The 9,337-nt window shown below is 42.1% G+C and overlaps 1 protein-coding gene across 1 annotated transcript; it reads right to left on the bottom strand.

The window, feature by feature from the left end:
• Positions 1 to 1,174: 1,174 nt before the first annotated feature.
• On the bottom strand, positions 1,175 to 7,751 carry cunh5orf22 (chromosome unknown C5orf22 homolog). The gene is made up of 9 exons (XM_076294890.1): positions 7,467 to 7,751; positions 7,085 to 7,230; positions 6,754 to 6,903; positions 6,075 to 6,486; positions 4,960 to 5,022; positions 4,415 to 4,536; positions 3,009 to 3,075; positions 2,747 to 2,886; positions 1,175 to 1,699 (listed from the first exon to the last, which is right to left on the bottom strand). Exons 1-9 carry the CDS (start codon positions 7,539 to 7,541, stop codon positions 1,540 to 1,542), a joined length of 1,335 nt encoding a protein of 444 aa, XP_076151005.1. The 5' UTR covers positions 7,542 to 7,751; the 3' UTR covers positions 1,175 to 1,539.
• Between the last annotated feature and the right edge of the window lie 1,586 nt (positions 7,752 to 9,337).

Below are 9,337 nucleotides of genomic sequence, written 5' to 3'. Positions count from 1 at the left end.
TATCTGCAAGTGGAAGGAACATCAATGCATCATCAACTGGCCATGCACAGGATCTCCTTGCAAGATTTCTGACCAGGAAGTCAGAAGGATAGTCAGAAGTGTAGCCGAAGATCCAAGGACCACTCAGAGAAAGCTCCAGAAAGACTTGGAGGCAGCAGGTACAATTTTTACAGTGAAAATCATAGGTAATGCACTCCACCACCATGGCCTCTACGCACGCTCATCCCGCATGACTCTTTTGCTGAAGAAAAACATGTCAAACCTCGTTGAAAGTTTGCTACACAACATTTGGACAATCTTATGCAATACTGAGAGAATGTATTCTGGTTAAAAATGTAACTTTTCGGATGTCATACTACACACCATATTTGGAGGAGAAATGGCACTGTGCATCACCCTAAAAATACCCTACCAACAGTGAGGTTTGGAGGTGGTGGCATCATGGTGTGGGCTGTTTTTCATCTCATGGTACTAGCAGACTTCATACAGTTGAAGGAATGATGAATGGAGTCATTTTTTTCTGGGAGAATCTTTACATCCACCAGGATGATGAGGATGAGACATGGCTAGACCTTCCAGCAGGACAATGATCCTAACCATTCAGCAAAGGAAACTCTCAATTGGTTTCAGAGAAAGGAAATCAAGGCCCTGACTTCAATTCAATTGAACAGTTTTGGAAGTTAACTAAAGATCAGGATTTACAAGAGGGACCCCTGAAATCTTCAATATTAAAGGACTATCTGTTTAAAAGAATGGGCCAAACTCACACCAGAATACTCTGATTAGTTTCATCATACAGGAAATACCTTGAAGCGGTCATTACAAATAAAGGCTTTTCCACAAAGTATTTAAGAAATTTCAGCAGGCGTGTTCAATACTTTTTTCCTGTGTCATTCCACTTTATTGCACATAACTCTACCTATGGACTTTAATGTTTGGATTTTTATATGGGTGGATTATCTGAGTTAATACTAATGTCTGGTGAAAATTTCATGCAAATAGCCTCATTGGAAGTATACTTACTGAAAAAAATGTTGACGTGTTCAATACTTATTTTCCCCGCTGTACATGCTATCATGCAGATGGCATATACATACTCCCATGTGCTGATCTTCAATACCCAATGCCACACAAAGACACAAACCAAAATAAAGCCATCCTTAGTGTCAGTGTCTCCAGGACAACAAACCGTGCTTCCACCTTTTATTTCAGGTGCAGTTGAACTCTTAGTGATAAATACATAATTTAATTCTGTATTAAATTTGCATACAAATCACTGTTAGCTCTCATTCCGAAAAAGTGAATATACAATGAGAAAAACTGGACATGGCTGTTTATTCACACACCTATGCAAATTCTAGTCTATTGTTCATTACTCCTGTATGTCTCGTGGTGTACATCAGTATGCGCTCTCAGGCTCATTTTTAAAGCAAACTATGATCATTTTTCAAGAAAAGTCTGTGGCTCTGAAAGCAAGTGAGAAGACAGAAGGGGACAGAAAAAACAACTCTAGACACAGGTGAAAAATGAGCTTTTCCCTCAAGTGGTTTGTAAGGAGCTGCTGGCTGCTGCTGCTGCTGCTGCTGACTCATAGTCTTTACACACAGCCAGTGAGCCATACAGCTGCTCCAGGATCTCCAGCATCCTACTCTGAATAGAGTCCACTTGCTCTGTCGGGCAGTAATCATCCAAACTGGACCTGAAATTGGAAGCATTTAATGGTGATTGGATGTGCGGTTAGAATATAGGCTGTATTATCACATAATACAAAGCTCTCTACTCCACGCTGCTGTTGCTGCCGCGCCGGCCTTGTGTACTACTGGCCCCTGAAAGAAAGTGAAGTTGATTTAAGAAGAAAGGGAAGAAGCAAGTGAATTTGATTTAAGGAGAGGGAGAAGACAAGACACTGTGCAGAATTGAAAGAAGCTCATTTTTCTAGAGTGAGGCTCATTTCTGAAGGAGAGCCGAGTTCCTGCTCTGTGCTGTTACTGAGTTATTGAAGGGCAGCCATCTGCTCAGCATTCCACCGCAGAGAGTCAGGCCTCCTCTGAGTCCCAATATATCACTTAGTAATGCAACAACATGCTCTGGAGCACATTATACTCCAGGAAGCTTAACATCAGTCAATATCTGTATTGAATGGACATTTCACCATTTATCAATCTTTCAATCTCACGTCTTACATGTAAGATTATTGACCTGATTATTTCTACTATGTGTTTGCTTATTAACAACACCTGGCTTTTATATGGCTTTTTAGTCTGTGGTACTGCATGTCAGTGTGGGTTAGTCTGGTGTGGGTTAGTCTGTGGTACTGCATGTTGGTGTGGGTTAGTCTGTGGTACTGCATGTCGGTGTGGGTTAGTCTGGTGTGGGTTAGTCTGTGGTACTGCATGTCGGTGTGGGTTAGTCTGTGGTACTGCATGTCGGTGTGGGTTAGTCTGGTGTGGGTTAGTCTGGTGTGGGTTAGTCTGTGGTACAGCAGGTCAGTGTGGATTAGTCTGTGGTACAGTATGTCGGTGTGGTGGTACAGCATGTCGGAGTGGGTTAGTCTGTGGTACAGCATGTCGGTGTGGGTTAGTCTGGTGTGGGTTAGTCTGTGGTACAGCATGTCGGTGTGGGTTAGTCTGTGGTACAGCATGTCGGTGTGGGTTAGTCTGTGGTACAGCATGTCGGTGTGGGTTAGTCTGGTGTGGGTTAGTCTGTGGTACTGCATGTCGGTGTGGGTTAGTCTGTGGTACTGCACCTGGACATGGTGACGAGAGTGGGCTTGGGTAGGGCCTTCAGGAAGAGCTCCACGGCGAGCAGCAGCTGCTGGATCTCCCCGTCACTGCTGACGTGGTGGGGCAGCTCGGACAAGTCACAGGTCTGCCCAGCCTGGTGCACCTGCAGGAGGTTCCAACAGCATCACTGAGACATCACCGAGAGGCCAGAGCTGGAGGACTAGCGGCAACTACCAAATTGCTGATGAGGGAAACGTTATAACTAAAGTGAACAGCGGCAATTACCATTTCATAGTCCGGGGACTCCATTCGGCTCTTAAGACTACTCACAAGTTGCACTAAAGGGCCCATTCTGAAATCAGAGAGAACAAAGCCGTGCTGTTTTATGAGTAAGCTCCACTAGGGGAGAGTGTCAGCTAAGACTGCAGCTGATCCTGAAAAAGATATAACCACTGGCACACATCAAGGCATGAACAAAGAGAACAAAGCATGAATACAAATACAAAGGAAGACTTGACATAGAATACAAACTGTGTGGCACATGGAAAATAACACAATTGTAACAAGCAGGCTACACCAGGCTAGTAACTGAAGCGATCTGTTCACGGAGCTTACTCTTATACTGTAACTGAAGCGATCTGTTCACAGAGCTTACTCTTCACAACAATTGCTGAAACAATTAGCTTCCACAATAATCAATGGAACTGGCCCCACCAGACGGGAAACCGGTCTTCTAAAACTATTTCTACGCTCTGCGAACGGAGCGCTTCAATTCCGGACCCAATGTAGCGCTACTGTAAGACATAAGATTAGTTCACATAAAGTGATAGCATTGCAATGTTCCATATTACTACATCTCTACAAATAACTGACTTGTGCAAGGAGACAGGAGACTGACAGACAGACAGGCAGATCCCGATGGAAATTTATGACCCTCAATCATTTTAGAGTTGAGAGCATCTCTAGCCATGCACCACCAGCTATACCTCGGAGACAAGAAATACTATTTGCTGACTGGCTGGCAAACTTTACAGTAGGGGATATGAGCCACTGGGCTTTCTTTTGAGGAATGCCTATGTGTTCTCTATGTAACTATCCACATTGCCCATCATGAAAATTTGACAAAAAATATTCATCTTTTTTTCTTTTATTCTTCGAAATAAGAGTACAATTTCAAATGATTGTTCTTCCTCTTAAGTTTCCATCACAATCATCCCATAGCCCCAAATCTCCACTGTCCTCAGAAGATGAGGCTGTTGAGTAACTTGGCATACACATGTGTTTTGTTGCTTCATTATACTGTACATCCTCTGCTGTGTAGGTTTCACACAACTATGCTTGCTGCATTAAAGGTGCTCTTAGCGATGTTGGGTAACGTCACTTCTGTTGACATTCAAACAAATCAGAGCTAGCTCACTACACCCTCCCCCTCCCTCCCGTGCAATTAAAACTCTTCTTTTATAACGCCCAGCTGGTGTGCTCCACTAATTTCTATACTGTGTGAAATTTTTCCCTATGAATGTGTCCTACCACATTTAGAAACCACTATTTGCAGAGTCTCTCAATCTTTCATCTTGCTCCAAGTTTTTTTTCAGCACACAATCAGACACGGCTCCTGCTGCTCAAGCAATGCTGTCCAGCAGACAGGTCTTTGGACTTTAGCATTTGAGGGCATGCAAAGCCATGTTTACCCGGGGTTAGCAGCCCAGCGCTCCACCGTCTCCTGGCCGTCGTCCTCCAACAGGTCAGCGAAGGCTGCTTCCAGATCCTCCAGCTGACGCGTACGTCTGTCCACACACTCACACAGCTCCTCCTGCGGAGAGGCGGAACAGACACCGGACAACCAGCACAGAGTAAACACACAAACAATCCCACCGAAAAAATAAATTGGGTCTTTCATGCGATTCAACATGATTTCAGTAACTCAATTTTGCGTTCACAAGACTAGCATGTGCTTTGTGATTGAAGTAGCTATATGTATTGGATATGGCTTATTACTGCATGTTTATACAGCCAGTGAATCATCACACAATAAACCACTCTGCAAGTGTGCCGATGACGACTGCGAAGGACAAGGTTCTTGTATTCCTGATGGTTTGATAACCATCCCTTTGACCAACCCTTTTGATGGACAACTCAGGCGAGAGTCGCCCTACAGCTATGCAGCGATCATTAATATGGCTCTCAGCAGGTATACATATTTCACACAATGTCCTTGCACTTGAACTCCTTTTACCTCATTCAGATCCTCACCAGGTTTTCGGAAACCGTACAGCTCCTGCAGAAGCACATACTCTTCCTGTGAAGAATAATAAACAGTACAGAGTTGGGTCTGTTCTATATATAATTGGTGAGAAATGGTGTTAAGATTAAATATTACTACTTTATATAGACCCTTTCAATTGGATAAACAAACACAGGTGTTCCTAGGGCATTTACTGTGGCAAAGAAAACAACACTGAGCTAATGTAATCTTGGGGACAAACTCACTTAGTGCTGCTCTAGCAAAGAAAAGCAACACAATCATGCCGGTGTTGTGTCTGAGTCCTCAAAGCCACCTTGCTTACAGGAGGTGGACATCTGAAGAGAACTAATGTTTAAGGCATTTCTTAATCAGTTTTATCAATCTGTTTGTTCTTATTTCTACACAGGTATTGTTTCAGTTTTATTTCTTTATGTCTTCACTGTCACTGCGTTTTTTTCCCTTTGGTAAATGTTGTCTTGTGTCTTTGTCAATGTGTTATATTTCCTCTGGTTAAATAAAGGTAAACATAAAAAAGTGTCCGAGTCCTCAAAGCCACCCTGCTTACAGGGATCGACATCTCAAGAGAACTAAACAAAATGAAAGTTTAACATTTTGAGTCACAATACCTCCAAATGAGTGTTTCCCTGAACCAACACTAATTTTGTAATGTGTAAATTATTTTAATAGATCTGTTTCTTCCTTTTCATCTAATGATAGTGCCATTTGGAAAAAAAACCCTGTGCCATAGTTATAAAAGTGTTTTATCAGAACCCTGTGCCAGGATAAAGGCCTGGCCACTTTCACACATGCTCTGCTAAAAGATTAATCAAATTCTTATCACAGAGTGCAGACCTCATCACTCCACTGATACAAATGATCCTTCAGCTGACAGGCAGATTACTGAATTAGGCAAACAGTTTAGTTTCTTACTTAGAGAGACTGCCAAGTTGCCAATAGTTTAATGACACTAGTGAAACGACTTCAGATTGTTCGGGGACAGTTATAATTTGGGGCTGGTATCTGTTTAAAGGCTATATGGCAATGTACAATACAGGCTATTCATACTGCAGGACTGCAACTTCAGGACTGCAACTACAACTGTTTACCTGTGTATAAATCTCCTTGAAAGGATTCTTGCATGAGAAAAAGTCAAGGTCAATGTCAAGGATATACGAATCAGACTGCCCAATCATTGACAGCAGACTGTTCACAATTGTGTCTGTTGAGCCATCACTATTCTTGCCGCTGGGCTCTGCTGTCTGAGCTTTGTTTTCAGGGACAACCCTGTCCCCCTGTGGATCTGATGAGGAGTTACAGGCGTCCTTGTTCTCCTTACAGTCACCTGTTCTTAATTGCTTGGCAGAAGTTATTCTCGTGGCGTCATCATCAAGCTTATAAGTAGGGTCCGTAACAGGGTCCACTTTGATGACACTGAGGTGGAGAGGCTTGGGGTTTTCCAGTTGACTGTGAGGGACGTACAAGGCATCGCTCAGGAAGTAGTCATCTGTGCTGGTAAGTCTGTAAGATGCACACAGGAGGCTGATTTAGGCTTATGCCTGAGTTTAAAAACAATTTTCCAACATGGGATACCAAAATGTCAAGTTAAATACTATACTGTGTATACACAGTACAGTATACCCTACAGCATTGAAAACAGCAGTTGAAAACCATTATCTATTGCATACGTATCAAGTAGGCCTAGCATGCCAACTCATTCAATCCAGGGCCTATCTATATTCCATGACTAAGGATTGTGTTGAAATTGTTCCGAGGTAGCCTAATGACCTGATTGTAGTTGTGGATGAGTCTCGTCCTACAAACATAGAATGCTCTCCTTCTTTGATCTGCTGGGCCCAATATGGATGTAGCCAAGCAACATGAGATATATGTCCAGCATACACCATCGGCATAATCCAGTTCTCAATGCTCAGCTCACTGTATAGGAAGAGTTTTGTGTGATGATGATCATAAGCATTGCAGCCATTCAAATGTACAATCGAGCAAATTAAACATTAAACACGTTAGAGGTTACTTTTCAAAATGCAATTCTACAGTACAGCACAACATTTGACACTTGGGATTATAAAGGCCTACACTAAGTGTTCAGTTGGCTCACCTCAACAAAGTGTCTTTGTCGAACACAGTATCCGCTGGCATGTTCACGGCGATTAAAAGGTCTGGGTGCGAGTCCAGGTGAACCATTTTCACATTTTTCATTGGAAGGTGTCTTGAACCAATAGCACGGTATATATGACGCACTACCTGTAAATACACATAGGAATAGAACTGAACTTCACATTTAAAAAATCCTGCACGATGTCAGAATGTAAACTTGAGTGGGTAGCTGGGAAATAAAAAAAAACATAAAAAGGACTGCACTCTGCTTGATGTACGCTACTATATTTAGTAGGCTCGTCCTTCCAGTTCTAACGTTATGGCAACTTGTAACACTACACCACCACTAGGCCTACGCTTAGTTTGTAAATCAGTTTACTTACATCGTTGTGGTCTTCCACAATCCAGACAGGCAAGTCTGAATAAATACGTTTCATTGTGCGTCTAACGATACTCATGTTCAACACGAGAGAGGAAAAAGACAACTAAACAGCTCTTTTGTCTCTACGTTAGCCTACATTAAGGCTAGTTTACCGCGAAGAGATGCAACAAACGCAAAACACATTGGGGGGAAACTGGCTTACACCCACTAAATGCTGTATTGGGATACACTTTACCACTGTACACCAAAACACGCTCAAACCTAGCGGTAACTTGCTTGTACAGGGCTCTGCTTGTAGCCTACTGAGTGTCCGGCACTTATTTTGGCTCGTGTGGAAACATTGAGATTTCCATACTCATGCCCTCGGAGACGTCATTATCGACACCTGTTAGCCTATAATGTAATCCTCCTGAGCTATCAAATAAACAAAATAATTGATTACTAATCGAGTACCCCTACATTTCCGGTTGCTGAACAAAGCGAGCTGTTCAAACAATCGGTGTCAGATAGTCAAGGCTCCAGAGGCTAGGCAAGAGACAAGAGCTGAGCTGAGAATATGTAAGTAGAACTATCTACTGCATCTGTTTGTGTTTCTGAAGTCATTTAGGAAAACAAGATTAAGGCACCCCTTACGAAAGTAACTGTTAATAAACAGTTTTTTGAGTGTCAAAACAGCTGTTTTTGAAGAATCCTTTGCTGCTGATATGCAGGAATGTATTAGGCCTAGGCCTATAAGCTTATTTTGGAAATGAAAAAAAAAAATGTATTGCAGTATTGTAGGCTACTAGCCTAAAATGCAGTATTTGGGACACGAAACTGCACTGTACTTCATTATACTTCAGAAAAAAAAACGTTAGACTTATTTCTCTCTCTCTCTCTCTCTCTCTCTCTCTCTCTCTCTCTCTCTGTGTGTGATATCATTTGCAAGCCACTGCCTCTTCAGGGACTAAATTAAGAAATTGATTTCAGTCCTTTTGCGACTTTCTTCAGTATGCTACACAAAGTACAGTTTCTCTCTGTAATAATAACTTCAGTCAATCACCATGGTTTCCAGACCTTCAATACTGTCTAAATTAAAGCTGCAGTTGGCAAGATTTTTTGATCATATTCTCTGAAACCGACACTATGCTCCGACAGAACAACATAAATCAGCAGGCTTTAGAAGAAAAAAAAACAGCACCCGGTTCTTCTGGTCCAATCAGAGCAGGGCTGTGTGAGATCTGACTGTCAATCACAGTCTGGTGCAGACTGGTGCACTGACGAGCACAAACTTGATGAGGGTGCTCGGTGATATGGGGGAGGGGCATGAGAGTTGTAAACATTCAAAATTGTGGCCAAGTCCCCTCAATCTGTCAGACTTGCCAACTGCAGCTTTAAGTGTTTATCCATAATGGTAAAAGTTTTCTGATGGCATTCTTATCTTCAGAGACTGTTGGCACAATGATGGCAAAAGCCATCTGATGGAGAATTGGATAGTTCTCTGGGAAACTAGCCTACAGGTGATGACAGATCAGATGAGATCATCTGATGTTGTTGTTTTTAAAATTAATTTGCATGTTTTTTTATTGTATTACATTCATTAAACACCCATAAAATGTAAGCTAGTTTGAATGCTAATTGGAACATTGTGATGTGATTATATACAGTAGACAATAAGTTGTTGCAATACATGATGATGACGCCATCATCGCTAATGCCTATACAATGCTTGTACATAACTTATGATATATTTGTAAAGTCATATAAGGAGTGAAAGGTTCAGGATGTAAGGATGGTTATGACCAGGTGCAGTACTCAAAAGGTTGTGTGCTGTGTGTGAGCCATTTTACGTTCCCAGAAATCAACAAAAATTGCAACCATGTGTTAGAGGAC

Source organism: Alosa pseudoharengus, unplaced genomic scaffold, assembly GCF_046254945.1.
Source record: "Alosa pseudoharengus isolate Yale_2024_CS ecotype anadromous, Long Island Sound unplaced genomic scaffold, YU_APseudo_1.1 YU_APseudo_1.1_scf_2, whole genome shotgun sequence".
Lineage (NCBI taxonomy): Eukaryota > Metazoa > Chordata > Actinopteri > Clupeiformes > Clupeidae > Alosa > Alosa pseudoharengus.
This window is presented reverse-complemented; position numbering and strand designations above follow the sequence as displayed.

Coding starts and splice junctions, on each gene's coding strand:
- cunh5orf22 (XM_076294890.1), bottom strand. CDS start 7,541: ATGAGTATCGTTAGACGCACAATGAAACGTATTTATTCAGACTTGCCT. Junction 2,887..3,008: donor AGTCCCCGGACTATGAAATG/GTAATTGCCGCT, acceptor AACCTCCTGCAG/GTGCACCAGGCTGGGCAGAC. Junction 1,700..2,746: donor ACTCTCGTCACCATGTCCAG/GTGCAGTACCAC, acceptor TTCCAATTTCAG/GTCCAGTTTGGATGATTACT.